Genomic DNA, 16,944 nt, shown 5'->3' with positions numbered 1-16,944 from the left:
CTCGTAGCTCAGCGGGAAAGTGTTTACTTTAGACGCTGTAGACCCGGGTTCGATACACCTACCAGTGTATGGATTTTTTTGGGTTTTGTAAAGTTAAAGGAAATTTCTAGTAAGTTCAGGATCAAATCGAACAGAAAAAAAGGGATGGAAAATGTGTAAGCAGGATAAAAATTGTAAAAAGAATTTTCTAGTACAATTTAAATTTAAAGATGGAATGGGAGAATCATTTTGAAAATAGAACGGATCCGGGGGTATATAAGCCGTACTAAGCGTGGCCTACGGCAGTTCTAGTTCTGACTCGAAAGTGTAAAGAAGAAGAAGAAGAAAAGAAGAAGTAGTGAAAAGTGGAAGTGTTCTAAGAAGAAGAAGACAGAAGAGAAGTAGTGTTCGGTGCAGTGTGACGCGTTGAAGGTACCGCCACCCACAAGAGGAACAGCGGCAGACCGGCGAAGTGCATGTTCAGAAAAAGTGAACGCAAATAAAGACTCGTTCCTATAAGCGGAGTATTATTTCCAATCCCTGACCCACTCCCGTGTCAATATTTTAAAAAATGCTGCCGTGTATTGAGAAATTGTGTAAAAACCATGCTAGGACACAATAAAAGTGTCAAGGTATTAACCTTTCATAGAGAGATTAATATTAATCACACAATTTTTAGTTCTTCTCATAATACATATTAATCCGATGTTTGGGACACAAAACCCCCGCTACGCGAGATAGTAACATCCGGTGTCATGGGACAATAAAGAGGGACTTTACCCGAAAAATTGGGTAATCCATTTAATGGTGTTCTAAGAAGATAACTCATCGTCTGTTTCAAGATGCAGTGATTTATGATAACAAGCGTGTGAGCAGCTGTGTCTTTACCAACATTTTTTTAAAGTAGTACCTACACTACTTCAAGCCGGCCCTTTATGGCCCAAGCGCCCATATTTGAGAGCTTTATAATGAATACAGTTCTAAACATTTAATCGCATGCAACGCAGAGCTACTCGAATTGTCGGGGATCCAATACTTTGTCCTAATTTCCATCATTTGGCGTTCTGCGACGTGGCGTCTAGGGAGATGACGCTGTACCGAACAGAACTTAAGACCCTTTACCCTTCATATAAGTGTTACTATATGATGTGTATTTACTTAGCAACCAACACTATAAACACATAGTTATTTGTTGATACCACGTCAGTGATAAAAAACGACAAAAATTTAAGAATTATATTTTAAAGAGATCCAATATAATATTATTATAATTTATTCATCATTAGAGAAATGCATCGTTATTCTTCAAGAACATACTCAAAGCACATTGTAATAGTTCATAACTGTGGTTCATAATCACTAGCGCAAGTATAACAACGTACGCATTTCTAGATGCTAGAACCTACATAATAGGGTTTTAATATTGTGCATTCTTGTATTAAAATTAAAGGCGATGAAAAAAGGGCTCGCTATGTTTTTGCGCCCGATTTTTCAGCGCAGCTACCTATACCTTTTCGAATTTTTCCTCTATTTTACGAGCAATTCTTGTATATATAATATAGAAGAATTGTATATTATACTAGCTGACCTGGCAAACGTTGTTTTGCCATATAAAGTATAATTCACGCGATAGTTTTATCACTCACGCAAAAATAGGTTCTCGATTTTACACCTTGTGTTACAAAATAGCAATTTTATTACGGATCCCTAATTTTGAAAAAAAAACATAGCCTATAGCCTTCCTCGATAAATGGACTACCCAACACTGAATCATTCAAATCGGACCAGTAGTACCAGAGATTAGCGCGTTCAAACCAACAAACAAACAAACACTGCAGCTTTATAATATTAGTATAGATAAATCTCGGAAACGGCTCCAACGATTTTCATAAAATTTAGTATACAGGATTTCGGGGGCGATAATTCAATCTAGCTAGGTTTCATTTTTTTTAAATGTTGTTTTAATGAGAAACAGCTACAATAAAATTAGAATACAAAGGTTAATTTCGCCACTATATATAATAATAATAAAGCCTTTATTAATGATTTTCCATTTGATTTCTACATTTTAGTGTTAGTATGTTAGTACGGTTAGTCGACAAACATGATTATTTTATTATTAACTTTTATGTTATTACGAGTAAGTTATAATGCATGCACTATGTTAGTTTTCTTGATTATTTTCAAATGGATCCCAGTTGGGTAAAGGCCTCCTCCATTCCTTTCCATTCCTTTCTATTTTTTCCTTTTTCGAGCCAATTAGTTCCGCCAGTCTCTCTTATCTCATTGGTCCACCTTTTATGTGGTCTGCCCACATTTCTCTTTCCTACAGGTCCCTTCCATGTTGTGGTCTGAATGGTCCATCTAGCGTCTGTTAGTCTGGAAATGTGTCCGGCCCATTGCCACTTTAATTTTAATGCTTGATTTAAGGCATCAGTTAATTTTGTTTTCTTCCTTATCTTCTGGCTATGTATCTTATTAATTTTTCTTAATTTAAGCATGCTTCTTTCCATTCCGCGCTGACATGTCCTAATTAAGTGTTGTATTTTCTTCGTAAACACCCATGTTTGGCAGCCATATAACAAAGTTGGATGAACACAGGATTCCATTACCGTTTTTTTGAATTCCAAGCTGTAGTTTCCTTTTAAAATTTCCTTCTGGCTCCAATATTTTTTCCAGGCTAGATTTATTCGTCGGTTTATTTCCTCTTCATGACTTATTTTATTGAAGGATATCAGCTTTCCTAGGTATATATATTCATTCACAAAGTCAAGTGTTTGTGATCCGGCGCTTATTGGTACTGATAGACCATTTGTCATAATTTTTGTTTTCTCAAAATTCATTTCCAAGCCTACTATGGCACTTGCTTCATGTAACTGATTAACCATAGATTCCAGTTGCTTTGGGTTCTCATTAAAGATGACTATATCGTCGGCAAATCGAAGATGACTTAAGAAATCTTTGTTGATCATAATACCTCTATTCACCCAGTTTATGTTGTTAAAAACTTCTTCTAGTACGGCTATGAATAATTTAGGAGACAGTGGGTCTCCTTGTCTGACTCCTCTTTCAATCCTGATGTCTTTTCCTTTAGTTTCTAATTTAACTTTGCAAACACTGTTCATATATATATTTTTTATTATCTTTATGTATTTTGAGTTGACCTTTAGATTATTTAGAGTATTCCATATGGCTGTGTGGCTAATGCTATCGAAAGCTTTGCTGTAGTCCACAAAGGCTATGTAGAGGGTTTTATTATATTCTTTGTACTTCTCAATTATTTGTTATTATATGATCCATTGTTGAGAAACCGGATCGGAAGCCAGCCTGTTCTTTGGGTTGTGTGGCATCTATGCGTTCTGTGATCCGGCTTAGTATTATTGATGCAAACAGTTTATAAATACTAGACATAAGACTAATGGGTCTATAGTTAGTTATATTATGAGGGTCTCCTTTTTTGTATAACAGTATTATTTCTGAAATAGTCCACTGCAAGGGTATGGTTTCTGTGGTTAATATTAAGTTAAAAAGTCGAGTGAGATGAGTTGTTATGGCGGGTATTCCTATTCTTATAGCTTCGGTCGTGATTCCATCCGGACCAGGACTTTTATTCAATTTCATTTGTTTTATGTGTTTTATAACTTCCGTGTCTTTGATTTCCATAACATCAGTGTCGGTAATATTTGAGTACTCGAAAATTTCATTTTCTGTGTGTCCATTCGTACATTTATATAGCTTCCTGTAGTAGTCAGTAGCCTGTTCTAGTATGTCTATTCTTGAATTCGTTTCTATTGATCCCCTACTCAGTTTTTGGATCCATTTTTTATGTGATATTAATTCTTTCTTTGCCCGTTTTGTACTTCTATATTTAGCCAGATTGGTTTCTATTATTCTTTTTCTATATATTTCGTAGTCTTGTTTAATTGATTTTTTTGTTTCTTTGAATATTTTACTAAGTTCATTTCTAGTTTTTCTATCTTTAGGTTTTGTTTTTATAAGTTCTGATCTTTTTTTCAATAGGCTTTTTGTTGTGTCATTTAAGATATTTTTTGACTTTTTTGTATTTAGTTTTAAATTTAATCCCTTGGTAATAGCTTTTTCCAATGTATCGTAATATGTTTGTACATTATTTGTGTTTTGTTTTCCTTGCTCGAATTCTGATAAACATTTCTTTAGTTGTGTGATATATAGTTCTATTTCTTCTAGTGTGGTCGGGTGCTTTAAAGTTGTTTTAAAGTTTGTTCTTTTCTTCTTTTGAGTTCCAATGTTTAATGTAGCGCGTAGGGGTCTATGGTCTGAAGCAAAGTTAATATTTGTAGTAACTTCTATATTTGTAATAAGTTTTGGTTTGCTACATAATATAAAGTCAATTTCATTTTTTGTTAATTGGTTTGGAGATATCCACGTCCATTTTCTACTCTCTTTTTTTTTGAAGTACGTGTTCATTATTGACATTTTGAATTCATTTGCAAATGAGATAAGTTGCTCACCTCTTTCATTACGTTTACCATAACCGTATCTGCCCATAATAGGGTATTCATGTTCTTTCGGCATTCCTATCTTTGCGTTAAAATCTCCTATAATGAGTATAGTACCGTGCGATAGGTCGAGAGCCGTTCTGATGTTATCATAGAACATTTCTATTTCATTTTCCGGTGCTTTCTCAGTTGGGGCATATACTTGTATGATAGAAAGATATAGCTTTGCGAATTTTAACTGTAGGAGGGCTACTCTTTCCGAGATTCCTTTATAGTTTACTATATTGTTTTTATGAGTTTTATTTATAAGGAATCCGACTCCGTATAAGCCTTTAGTCTCTCCTATGTAACATAATATATGGTCAGTGTACTCTTCGATGTTGCAGTTGTTCCTTCTTACTTCAGAGAGTCCCATTACGTCGAAATTGATGTTTTCAAGAGCGTGTGATAACTCTAGGTACCTTTCATAAGATGATAAGGATCTTACATTGTATGTACATATCCTTAGTAGATTGTTTCTTGGGTTAGTCTTACAATTTTGTATGTACGTTTTAGATGGAGGGTATTGGTCTAATTTCCCACGAAGACCACTCGGGTTGGGAAATGTTTTTCTAATATTATGGTTACTTACTTGTTCTTTTGTGTGCGGGTTGTTTTGGTGGCCGATTGCTATTTGCTAACTACTGTGCTCTCCTGTGTTTTGTTGTTTTGATGAGGATGGATATGAATCTGATCTGCAGCGTATTAAATCGAAAGCGTTGACGAGACTTGTATTCGTTGTAGTTTTTTTGTTATATGAAGCGTATTGCTTTCGCGGATTTTGTGCTACCTCTGGTGATGTCAATTCTTTTCTTTTGCGGTTCTTCTGGTTTCTGTGTTTACCTTCCTTGATTATTAGTTTGTCATAACTTATTACCGCGAAGTTTCCTTTCTTTCTTTCTTCCATCATTTTTTCCTGTAGTTGTTTTCTTATTGCTAGTACTTCCTTGGGGAAATCTTCTGTGATGTAAGCATCTTTCAATTTTCTTTGATTTTTTAGTAGATCATTTCTCAACCAATAATTTGTAAAGGATATTAATATTGGTCTGGGCTTACCTTTTTCTCCTTTTCCAATTCGAAAAATGTTGTCAATATCCCTGTTGGTAACATTTATTAGCATTTCATTTTTAAATTTTTCGACTGTCCATTCTAATAATTGTTTCTGTGATTGTTCCATTTCTTTTATGCCGAAAATTATTAAGTTTTTCTTCCTTTCTTTGCGCTCGTACATTTCCAATTTGTTTTTTAGATTACTGTTATCTCTTTTTAATTCTTCAATTTCGAGTACTAGAGGTTTTAATTTTTCGTCTATTTGTGATAAAATTTCTTTAGTTTGGTTGTTCATTTCTGTCTTTATTTTGTCAAAAAACAATTGTAATTGCGATTCCATGTTGATTCTTAAAGTTGTATTCGCCCGTGGACTATAGTGGAGCGTAGCGGTTCGTTTAAGCGAGACGTAGTATTGCGTAGGTCGCTACGTAGCGCCAGATACTTGTTTCGTAGCTGGGGTAGCACGATGACGTACACTCGACTCGGCGACGATGTTTGTGAACTAGAACCGGTTCGTGAGACTTGCCGTTCTCTGAGCGAAGTGCTCGCTATTAGACGTCTTATGTGTCGTAGGTCATGGTTTTTTTTATTTATTCACTGCACTGGTCTTGGAGTTTTAAGTGTTTTTGCAATTAAATAATTGTTTTTGGCACTATTTATTATAATACTTTATTAACTTATAGTACGTATTTGAGTATTTTACACTTTTTTTATTTAGAGAAACTGTTTATAGTAATATAAATATAATTTATTCACGGAGCGTAAAGAGACGCTGTCTACTCTTTCGGCGCGCGCACACACTTTCGCCACTATATACAAGACTAAAATAGCTCAGATGGGATTGGGTGATCCGGAAAGCAGAAGACCCCGGTTTGAATCCAGATGTCGTATTAGTTTTTTTTTTGTTCATGTTTTGTACATTGTTAAAAATCCGAGTAAGGCTCGGTCGTTCGGATATTACTTATACTTAATAGGTAGAAGACAAATAAATAAAAAAATAGAGATTTCCTTGTTCTGACATTCATAGCTTTGGAACGGAAAATCTCAGCACAATTTTACGTCTGTAAATTATAGTTTTACGATCGAAAATCATTTTTATGTTTTCGTAGGAATTTAATATGACGCCAGCTATGCTCTACACATTCGTTCTTTTATTGCGCTGTAATTTTATTGTTTTCTCAATTTTTATTAACTTTTAACCATCAATCGCTGGTCCCGCAATAACGGAATCAATAATACGATCGTTTGAAACTTACATTTACTTATAGTCTCAGTACTAGTCATAAAATTATAGTCTTGTTGTTGGGAAATAATAAGAGTTTTAGTAATAAGGTAGGAAGAGGTAAAAAAGAGCGTAGCGTTGTGGAATTACTGTTTGTTGTGAAAACGATCAAAGGAACCGTCTTACAGCGTAAAGCGCTGAACAATTAATTCTTTTTTTATGACTTCCTCTCTTATTTTTTAACTCTAAACAAGACCCCGAGGCATTGTGTGCAGGATTTGTAATAAAGCTTTTATTAAATATTGTTACACAAAGAAGTTAAGATCCGGCAGTTGCAATATGATCGTTTTAATAATATCTTCGTTATGGTCATTCCAAGGCGGCATTTGCAATTTGGCAAGTGGTATTAATATTTGTAACTGTAGATTTTTACCTGTAAATATCTTGAAACAAACAGTTATGTGAAATTATGGATCTATGTACTCAATAACTCTTCTGGTTTATTTATATTTTTTAACCGACTTCAAAAAGTAAGTGGTTCTCAATTCGACGGTATTTATTGTTTTGTTTGTTACCACGGAACATTCGACTGGGTGAGCCGATTTTGATGATTCTTTATTTATATGAAAGCTGGTGCTTCTAGTGTGGTCCTATTTCAATTTCTGCAGTTCTTACAATGGCATCCATGAGAAAACCATATACTTAAGTCTAAAAAAATAAAGATGGACGAATAACTCAATTTAGCGTCGACCGATTTCGATGATTCTTTTTTATTGGAATGGTATCAAATCAATCACTTCAAGGGTATTTTGATAAGAGTTTGGTTATGCTCTGATAATGGGATCCATGACTAAGTAACTCTTCAATTCATAGGAGAAAATTAACGATACTCGGCCGAATCTTTTATATGCTATGCGGATATTTGAGTCAATAATAATAGTAGGTATATATGCGGATATACAATGGAATACCTCTTCCGTTCTTTGACGTATTTTTCATTCCACCAACACAGTCGCATTACAGACCACGGTTTCCAACCATAAAAGTTATAGAGTCTAGACTCAGCAGAGTCAACATCTCCCAAACAGTATACACGAACAGGGATGTTTTGGATTTCCATATCATGGAAATAGACATTTAAATGCCCTAGCTGGGCATTTAAATGTCTATTTCTCCCTCCATGTTCTTGTGAGACCTAGTCACGGGCTTGCCAGAACGCCATTCATTGCGTTCTCAGATCCTAATATCTATCGAAGATCCCTCGCCAGCTCCCCAAATATCACGCTTTGATTGAGATTGGTACGCCTTCTGTCAAAATCCAAAAGGTCAACTGTTTATCGAAAGATTTTACACTGTATACCATATTTTATTAAAAAAAGCCCGCTGAGTTTCTATTCGAATGGGTGGTAGTTTTTTGAAATTCAATAAGTGATTTAAAATCATATTTTGAATAAAAATATTTAAATTCGAATTGAGACCTTTTCCTTACGATACCTTTCGATAATATCCCGAAGTAATGGTTTAACTTAAACTTAGGTAAATGTCAAACATAACATTGCTGAATGTTTTAACCTAAACGAATAAGGTAATATTGATTTGAATTGTTATTTGGATGGAATATTAAGACGTTGATCACTACGTCGTTGTTCGTGCTCTTATGAAACAGACCTGGTATATTCGCTTATTCAGAATACCTATGTACCTACTGTCGACCAGAAAACAACGCCATAAGAAGTCAACTCCTTGGACTCGTTGCTGATGTCAGAATATTCTGGTAAACCACACTGCGCTACTTTCGATTATCGCACACAATTCGTTATGCATAGATCAATTACTAAATATAAATTACTACCTTCTACTGTCAGTAATTAGCTGTCAATAATCTGAAGCAGAGGTAAAAAAGAGCGTAGCGTTGTGGAATTACTGTTTGTTGTGAAGACGATCAAAGGAACCGTCTTACAGCGTAAAGCGCTGAACAATTAATTATTTTTTTATGACTTCCTCTCTTATTTTTTAACTCTAAACAAGACCCCGAGGCATTGTGTGCAGGATTTGTAATAAAGCTTTTATTAAATATTGTTACACAAAGAAGTTAAGATCCGGCAGTTGCAATATGATCGTTTTAATAATATCTTCGTTATAGTCATTCCAAGGCGGCATTTGCAATTCGCAATTTGCTGTTGTGGTATTAATATTTCTAATTGTAGATTTTTGCCTGTAAATATCTTGAAACAAACAGTTATGTGAAATTATGGATCTATGTACTCAATAACTCTTCTGGTTTATTTATATTTTTTAACCGACTTCAAAAAGTAAGTGGTTCTCAATTCGACGGTATTTATTGTTTTGTTTGTTACCACGGAACATTCGACTGGGTGAGCCGATTTTGATGATTCTTTATTTATATGAAAGCTGGTGCTTCTAGTGTGGTCCTATTTCAATTTCTGCAGTTCTTACAATGGCATCCATGAGAAAACCATATACTTAAGTCTAAAAAAATAAAGATGGACGAATAACTCAATTTAGCGTCGACCGATTTCGATGATTCTTTTTTATTGGAATGGTATCAAATCAATCACTTCAAGGGTATTTTGATAAGAGTTTGGTTATGCTCTGATAATGGGATCCATGACTAAGTAACTCTTCAATTCATAGGAGAAAATTAACGATACTCGGCCGAATCTTTTATATGCTATGCGGATATTTGAGTCAATAATAATAGTAGGTATATATGCGGATATACAATGGAATACCTCTTCCGTTCTTTGACGTATTTTTCATTCCACCAACACAGTCGCATTACAGACCACGGTTTCCAACCATAAAAGTTATAGAGTCTAGACTCAGCAGAGTCAACATCTCCCAAACAGTATACACGAACAGGGATGTTTTGGATTTCCATATCATGGAAATAGACATTTAAATGCCCTAGCTGGGCATTTAAATGTCTATTTCTCCCTCCATGTTCTTGTGAGACCTAGTCACGGGCTTGCCAGAACGCCATTCATTGCGTTCTCAGATCCTAATATCTATCGAAGATCCCTCGCCAGCTCCCCAAATATCACGCTTTGATTGAGATTGGTACGCCTTCTGTCAAAATCCAAAAGGTCAACTGTTTATCGAAAGATTTTACACTGTATACCATATTTTATTAAAAAAAGCCCGCTGAGTTTCTATTCGAATGGGTGGTAGTTTTTTGAAATTCAATAAGTGATTTAAAATCATATTTTGAATAAAAATATTTAAATTCGAATTGAGACCTTTTCCTTACGATACCTTTCGATAATATCCCGAAGTAATGGTTTAACTTAAACTTAGGTAAATGTCAAACATAACATTGCTGAATGTTTTAACCTAAACGAATAAGGTAATATTGATTTGAATTGTTATTTGGATGGAATATTAAGACGTTGATCACTACGTCGTTGTTCGTGCTCTTATGAAACAGACCTGGTATATTCGCTTATTCAGAATACCTATGTACCTACTGTCGACCAGAAAACAACGCCATAAGAAGTCAACTCCTTGGACTCGTTGCTAATGTCAGAATATTCTGGTAAACCACACTGCGCTACTTTCGATTATCGCACACAATTCGTTATGCATAGATCAATTACTAAATATAAATTACTACCTTCTACTGTCAGTAATTAGCTGTCAATAATCTGAAGCAGTCCCAATATACCCGATAAGTCATTCTTATCGCCTGTTCACTGTTGCAATTTCCATACAAACTTTTATCATACAAGCTATACGTCCTCCCATGTTATCTTTTTACATATATTTGAATAAAAACAAAGCTGAAATTTGGAACATGCCACATTGCCGCATTTACTCAAGGGTTTTAGTTTTATTTTATGACATGATCATCTATCAATGAAAGATCCGTCAAAATCAATCCAGCCGCGTCGTAGAATAGCTTAACAATCAGTCAGATATCCAAATACATTAATGTGTGTGTTTGCACACATAAAAAAATATCATATGAGACTGGGTTAGCCCTTATCAATTACCATTTTGCTGAAGTTTTGCTGTTACGTAAATGTTTGTCGCATAGCAACAGTTTCTAAGTAAATATCATGTCAATTTATTACCAATTATTTGATGTTTTCAACATCATACTTTTTTAGAATTTATATTTTATCAAATCAGTGTGACAAGATATACTCTAAATAAGCAAGAATTTTGTTTGTCTTCAGAGGGACCGGAACAAAATGATTGGAATCATTCAAAAATCGGACTGCGTTAAGGGTGTGGTCAGTTGTCAGTGTGAATTGGGTCGAGAGAAGTTGATTACAGCACCACCATTCAAATGTTTTACCACCTCGAGGGAAGATCCGTCATCAAGATATAAAACTGCACCCTGTGCTAGAGATGCAGAAAAATTTAAATGCCCTACAAGTCACATACTGACAACATTCAAATCTCCCCTTCATCCCAATGAAGTGTATCAAAAAGTCTTCCCCGCTAATACGCCAGTTCAATATGTTAAAAGAAAATTGGCAAAACTGCTATCAGTTTCCAATAGCAATTTACTGCTAGCCAAAAATCGAGATGTTCTAAAGGACACTAGTCTATTATCAGATTTAAATCCTGATCCCCAAGGGAATCTAGCATTAGACGTATACACAAAGGATGCTGAAGAGTTTTCCTTGAAGGCTATACCAAATGAATCCTTCGTCCATGAACTTCTTCAATCAATCATTCCAAAGAAGAAAACTATGGCGTTCATTGCGATTAAATTTAACATTCGTAATCAAAGCGCAATATTTACTAGATCATATCACTCGATCATGAAAATACATGAAGTTAAAAAGAATCTTGGTGGATTATTCCAAGTAGATCCCAATAATATAATTTTACTAAGAGAGGATCATCCACTTAAAGATCGAATGGCACTTCTAGATTTAGATTATGACAACTATGGGAATGTAGAAGTTGAGCTGTTAATGAAGGATAACGTAAAGTTGAATTTGGACAAGCTTTATAAAGAAATTCCTTTAAACGATATCATATCGGTCTGCGTACCTTTCGGATCGAGACATAAACATATTAATGTCGAGATCTTCTCGAAGCCTATGAAGAAACCATTCCTAGGGGGTTTTAGAAATGTCCACACAGGTATAGACTTGTACTTAGTTTGCATATAAAGCCCATATTAATGAAAATGTTTTCAATTATTCTGCTTTTACTATTTCAGGAGCTGTTTACCATCATGCCTATACGCAGACACCGCAGAAGCCAGAAAAATTGCTACCGGAGAACAAAACCTGCCGTGATACACAAACTGCTGAAATGCGAGAAAAAATCCACGTAAGAACTATCTTATTATTTGTTTTTATAATAAGTAGAAAAGCAGATAGCTCTTATAGTGTCACTTCCCGCTCTTTTCGACGACGCAAAAGTGGTCAAGACTTGATTGCTGTCCCATTCATATTTTTTGCTCTAGATTATGTTCCTACGTATCGCCTAAAACTTTCTGGATTACACCGTTTCGTAAAAATAATTAAAAAAATCCATTGATCATAAAGACAACCTTTTCAACAAGAAAGCGTACATTGTAATCGAAAGATGAAATGTTGAGCCTAAGGCGACACTAAATGCTAGCGACCTTGAGCGATATGAGTTCACGGCTGCCGGCCAGCGATCTATGTAACAAAGCCAACATTTTCAAAATTCCTGCGTGGAAATCGTAATATTTTAACAGGCGCAAACAGTTTATATGCTTACAATTCTCATTATTGATTACTAATCTGAATAAATGTACCTACACAAAAAAAGTACAAGATATATAAATACCTTTTCTGAGAATAGTACTAAACAAATGCGTCATGCCGAGAAAAAACTTGTTTAACTGCAATGAAAAGTGGTAGTTCAAAATAGCTCTGGAGTGTTAACTTATAACCAACAGCAAACATTAGAAAGCTACAAATAAGCCTTAATGTATGTGTTATATGCTAAAATAGTGTTCATAGCTCCAAATAGTGTAATTTCACTAATAAACTTGTCTAAAAATGCCTTGTTTGCGTGTTTTCTGCTTACCCTTCGCCTTAATATCGTATTTCCATATCTATTCTTCAATCATTTCTTATTTTTCCAGGATACACCGTATAGTCGGGCTACTCAAATGAATACAGTCCAGGCTTATATACCAAACGTGACTGACAAAATCGTAATACCAAAGCCTTACGAAACGTACGATGAGATGATAACAAGATTGAATCACGCTCATTATGCTACTGTGATTCAGCGCAGTTTCAGACATTATCAATTCAGACAAAAGGTCCACAATTGGTTAAATCAATGCATGTAAGTAGTAGTTTATATAGTCTATATGTTTCAAATCTTCTTTTTAAATGATAATAAGGGACGAGACCAGCAGGATGTTCAGCTGGTGGTAATTGACCCGCTCTGCCTGATTATTGAAAAACCCAAAAACTCTGAACGGCACTACAACTGCGCTCGTCACCTTGAGACATAAGAAGTTAAGTGTGCACAGGAGCCTCCCACTGGTACCTAAATCTTCCGTTAATTACAATTATTGCAATGAATCAACAACATATTTATATTAATACCTACTTTATAAGTGGCGCAACAGTTGGGCGATATTGCATGAACTCTTCTTTCTTGGGTAAACCATTATCAAGTGTATTACATAGGTATATGCGTCGTCCCTTCAAATAAGGGACTTACTTAAACGGTTATAAAAAGTCTCTCTTTAAGGGACCAGTCCATTTTTTATGAACAAAAACCTTACTAAATAATACTGTTATTTATTCGTTATCGCTTTTATCTGTCGAAAATTATTGTTATCTGTTAGACCAGTGGGAGGCTCCTGTGCACACCAGTGGGAGGCTCCTTTGCACAGGAAGCCGGCTAGATTATGGGTACCACAACGGCGCCTATTTCTGCCGTGAAGCAGTAATGGGTGCAGTGAAATTACTGGGCAAATGAGGCTTAACATCTTATGTCTCAAGGTGACGAGCGCGAATTTTTGGGTTTTTTGAGAATCCTGATCGGCACTGCGTTGTAATGGGCATGGCGTATCAATTACCATCAGCTGAACGTCCTGCTCGTCTCGTCCCTTATTATCATAAAAAAAAAAACTAAAGAATAATATTTTGGTGGGTTCCCGACCGAAACTAAGCTTAGATACACAATATGTTAGATGCTTGAACAATGAAAACATGTAATGTACAATCTATTTTATTATTTTAGGGAGAGAATTCGCAAAATTAAAGAAGAAGAAAGATTAGAGCGTGAAGCTATTGAACGAAGACTTAAAAGAGATTTGATTACAAAAACATATCCGAAAACAAGAGAAGATTTTGATCAACTTTATTCAATGGTATTTATTTACAATTGAAATACTTTTTTATAATATTGAAAAACTGGGTTTGTCTATGATTAACAAAATTTTAGAATTGTGTGTACTTCCCATTTCAGTTACACCTATTTTACAATAAATTCTTGCAGGTGGATCGTTGGAAACACGCTGAAATTGCAAGAATATCACAACTACATTCTAAAGGGCCTAAGATAGCTGAATTTACACTTCTTTTAGACAAAGAAGTAGAGTTACTACGTTGTATTGAAGATTACAGAATTAAAGTTAAGGAAGATGTTAGAAAAATTAAAGAAAAGAAGTTTTTAGAAGAACTATCCAAACCCGTTGCGTGGTACGGGCGCGATGGAAAACTCATAACTATGGACACTATTGAAATTCAGAGAGCTAGAAAACTTAAGGAATTGTACTGTTCATTTCTACGTGACGACATGGAAACAAACGAAAGAATGGAATTACTTGTAGACATGAAGTATGCCTTACAGGAGTTTCGACATCCTTTAGCTGAGGATATAATATCGCTTTTAGACAGAGAGTGTGACCTACTGATTAGACGCTGTAATGATCACCAGCTTGCATTTCTGAGGCGAAGAATATCAACGTCTATATTTCAATTACTCAAAACATCTGAACTCAATTCGGGTGTAACAAAATGTAAAGATATTCGAGACTATAGAGAAATGCAAAATCATAGATTACACTTTTGCGAAATGTGCCACCAAGTGAAAATTTATAAAGACTTCCCACTGAATGCTAAAATGACAGGTTTCTTTGTATGTACATCGTGTTCATGGAAAGATGTCAATGAGAGATCTTGGGTCGACATGACTCCTTACAAATTTATATTGAGGGCTGTCCAGCGCGATGAGAGAAGGCGAAAATGTTGGGGTTCGTTGGCATTTGTTTTGCAAGAGAAGGATATATATTTCATAGTAGAAAAGTTGTGGCACGCACACTCGGCTATCAGTGAATGCAGTGATTTATTTGAATTGAGATTATGCCGTTGGCGAGTCGAGGAAGACTGGTCTCCATGGAATTGTTTTCTTGTAACCCTACAGGAAATGAAGGCTCACATTAAACTTGAACACCCAGAGGACGTCTACGACGAAGAACTTGTGCAGAAAGTGCTGACCATACACAAACTGGCAAAGGCTGATTTTGAGCAACTTTTAGTTGTAAATAAGCACTTCACTGAGAGTGGTGATTGGACTAACGTAAAGGCTCCTGCTGTAGCTAGAGTAAGTGCCGTCGATAGAATTTAATTTAATAACTCCTTTTTATTTATTAAATTGCAAATCATGTTACAATATACATACCTACTTTTTTACGTGTTATTAGTATTAACTTTTATCTAAACATAATATGTTACTTGTTTTGTAATTTTTCGTTATTTAATTTTTTTCCATCAATGCATGATATATTGAAAATATCACACTAGGTAGGCACTACCTACCTATTTCATTCTTAAAAGTTGATAATTTAAAGGTAATGGGTAGGTAGGACATGATTTATGCTATGAATTTGGGTAACTTTTGATAGCTGGATAAGAAGCCAATAGTTAGTAGATGCTCTAATAACCAACAATTTTTATTTACACACCAATTGGAACGAAACATACGCTAAATGTAATAGACCATGGTAGATAATTATTTAAAACAAAAAAAAATAATGGTAGGATGAAACCTGTTGGAAAAGGACGAGAATATAACAAAAATGAAAGGAAAAATAAATTACGGGCGATCTGAGGTCGGGAAGTGGAAGGGTGGGGGTGTTTTAAGTCCTAGCAAAAGTTGTAGATCTTTTTATTACCTACAACTTTGCCATTTATCTTTTTCGAAATCAAGATAAATCGTTATTTACCCTAAATACCCCCCCCCCCCTGTCATGATTGATATACATATTCTCTTCCTTATTCAATAAGTTTCATCCTACTATTTTTTTTTTCACTTTTTATCATTTTCATCGGCTTCAGCACTGGTCTATTATGCGAGCATGTCTCAATATATCAGTGAAAGAGTGTTGTGTAGGCACACGAGAGCGTGTGCCTACACAACATTATTCTTTTTATATTATAGAAGATTGGCAAACGGGCAATAGCCTCACGTGATGAGAAACGGTGAGGCAACCGCCCATGGACCAGAGTATGCTCTTTTCTTGAAGGTCCCTAAGTCGTATCGTTCGGGAAAACTGCAGCCGGTTATTGATTCCTCAAAGTGGCTGTGTGAGACAATAAGTTCTAATAATAAGTACATGGTGCGGGTGGAATTTAGCATTTTGACGTAATGTGGGGTAGTGCATTTGGCTGCTGGTATTAATCTGAACACCTCTAAGCACTCCCCGTGATATATGCGGTAGAAGATGCAGAGAGACAAAAGAAATCTCTACGCACCGAAAAGGAATCACGCCGATAGGAGATGACTAAGGCTGGGCGCAAACGTTCGGAAACCGGATTAGGTTTCCTGATCAGGAATTCAGATTCGGAAACCTGAATGCTCTAATTACATAAAAAATACTCAACAAGGCGCACATTATTCTCATTGTTTCCGAACGGAAAAAAAACCTAACGTTCAGTTCGTAAGAACGGAAAAAACTCAATGACGTCATCCCGGACGCACCTCTCGCGTACATTTCGGCTCAACCGCCGCACACGCACGGAAATTTCAATTCAGATTCGCGCGAGCTTTGAAGCAAGTCGACGTCTGTAGACTCGTCCTAGGTAACAAATTTAATATTCTCTCGTATGCCATTATAAAGCTCATCAAATGATTTCACTGACATCCTGTAATATTTGAAGAATTCATCTGGGTGTTCTCGCAATCTTGCTCTCTTGA

The 16,944-nt window shown here is 35.4% G+C and overlaps 1 protein-coding gene across 1 annotated transcript in view; it reads left to right on the top strand.

Moving 5' to 3' along the window:
- Nucleotides 1-15,464, top strand: part of LOC126966839 (IQ and ubiquitin-like domain-containing protein) — a 34,046-nt gene extending 18,582 nt beyond the window's left edge. Inside the window, exons 2-6 of the mRNA XM_050811101.1 lie at nucleotides 10,968-11,889; nucleotides 11,969-12,081; nucleotides 12,869-13,077; nucleotides 13,987-14,116; nucleotides 14,245-15,464. Of these exons, the coding sequence (XP_050667058.1) occupies nucleotides 10,968-11,889; nucleotides 11,969-12,081; nucleotides 12,869-13,077; nucleotides 13,987-14,116; nucleotides 14,245-15,375 (2,505 nt within the window). The 3' untranslated portion in view covers nucleotides 15,376-15,464. The remainder of the gene's footprint in view (nucleotides 1-10,967; nucleotides 11,890-11,968; nucleotides 12,082-12,868; nucleotides 13,078-13,986; nucleotides 14,117-14,244) is intronic.
- Nucleotides 15,465-16,944: the final 1,480 nt, after the last annotated feature.

The sequence above is a fragment of the Leptidea sinapis genome, chromosome 11 (genome assembly GCF_905404315.1).
Source record: "Leptidea sinapis chromosome 11, ilLepSina1.1, whole genome shotgun sequence".
Taxonomy (NCBI): domain Eukaryota; kingdom Metazoa; phylum Arthropoda; class Insecta; order Lepidoptera; family Pieridae; genus Leptidea; species Leptidea sinapis.
Note: the sequence above shows the minus strand (reverse complement) of the source record. Positions and strands in the feature narration are given on the sequence as shown.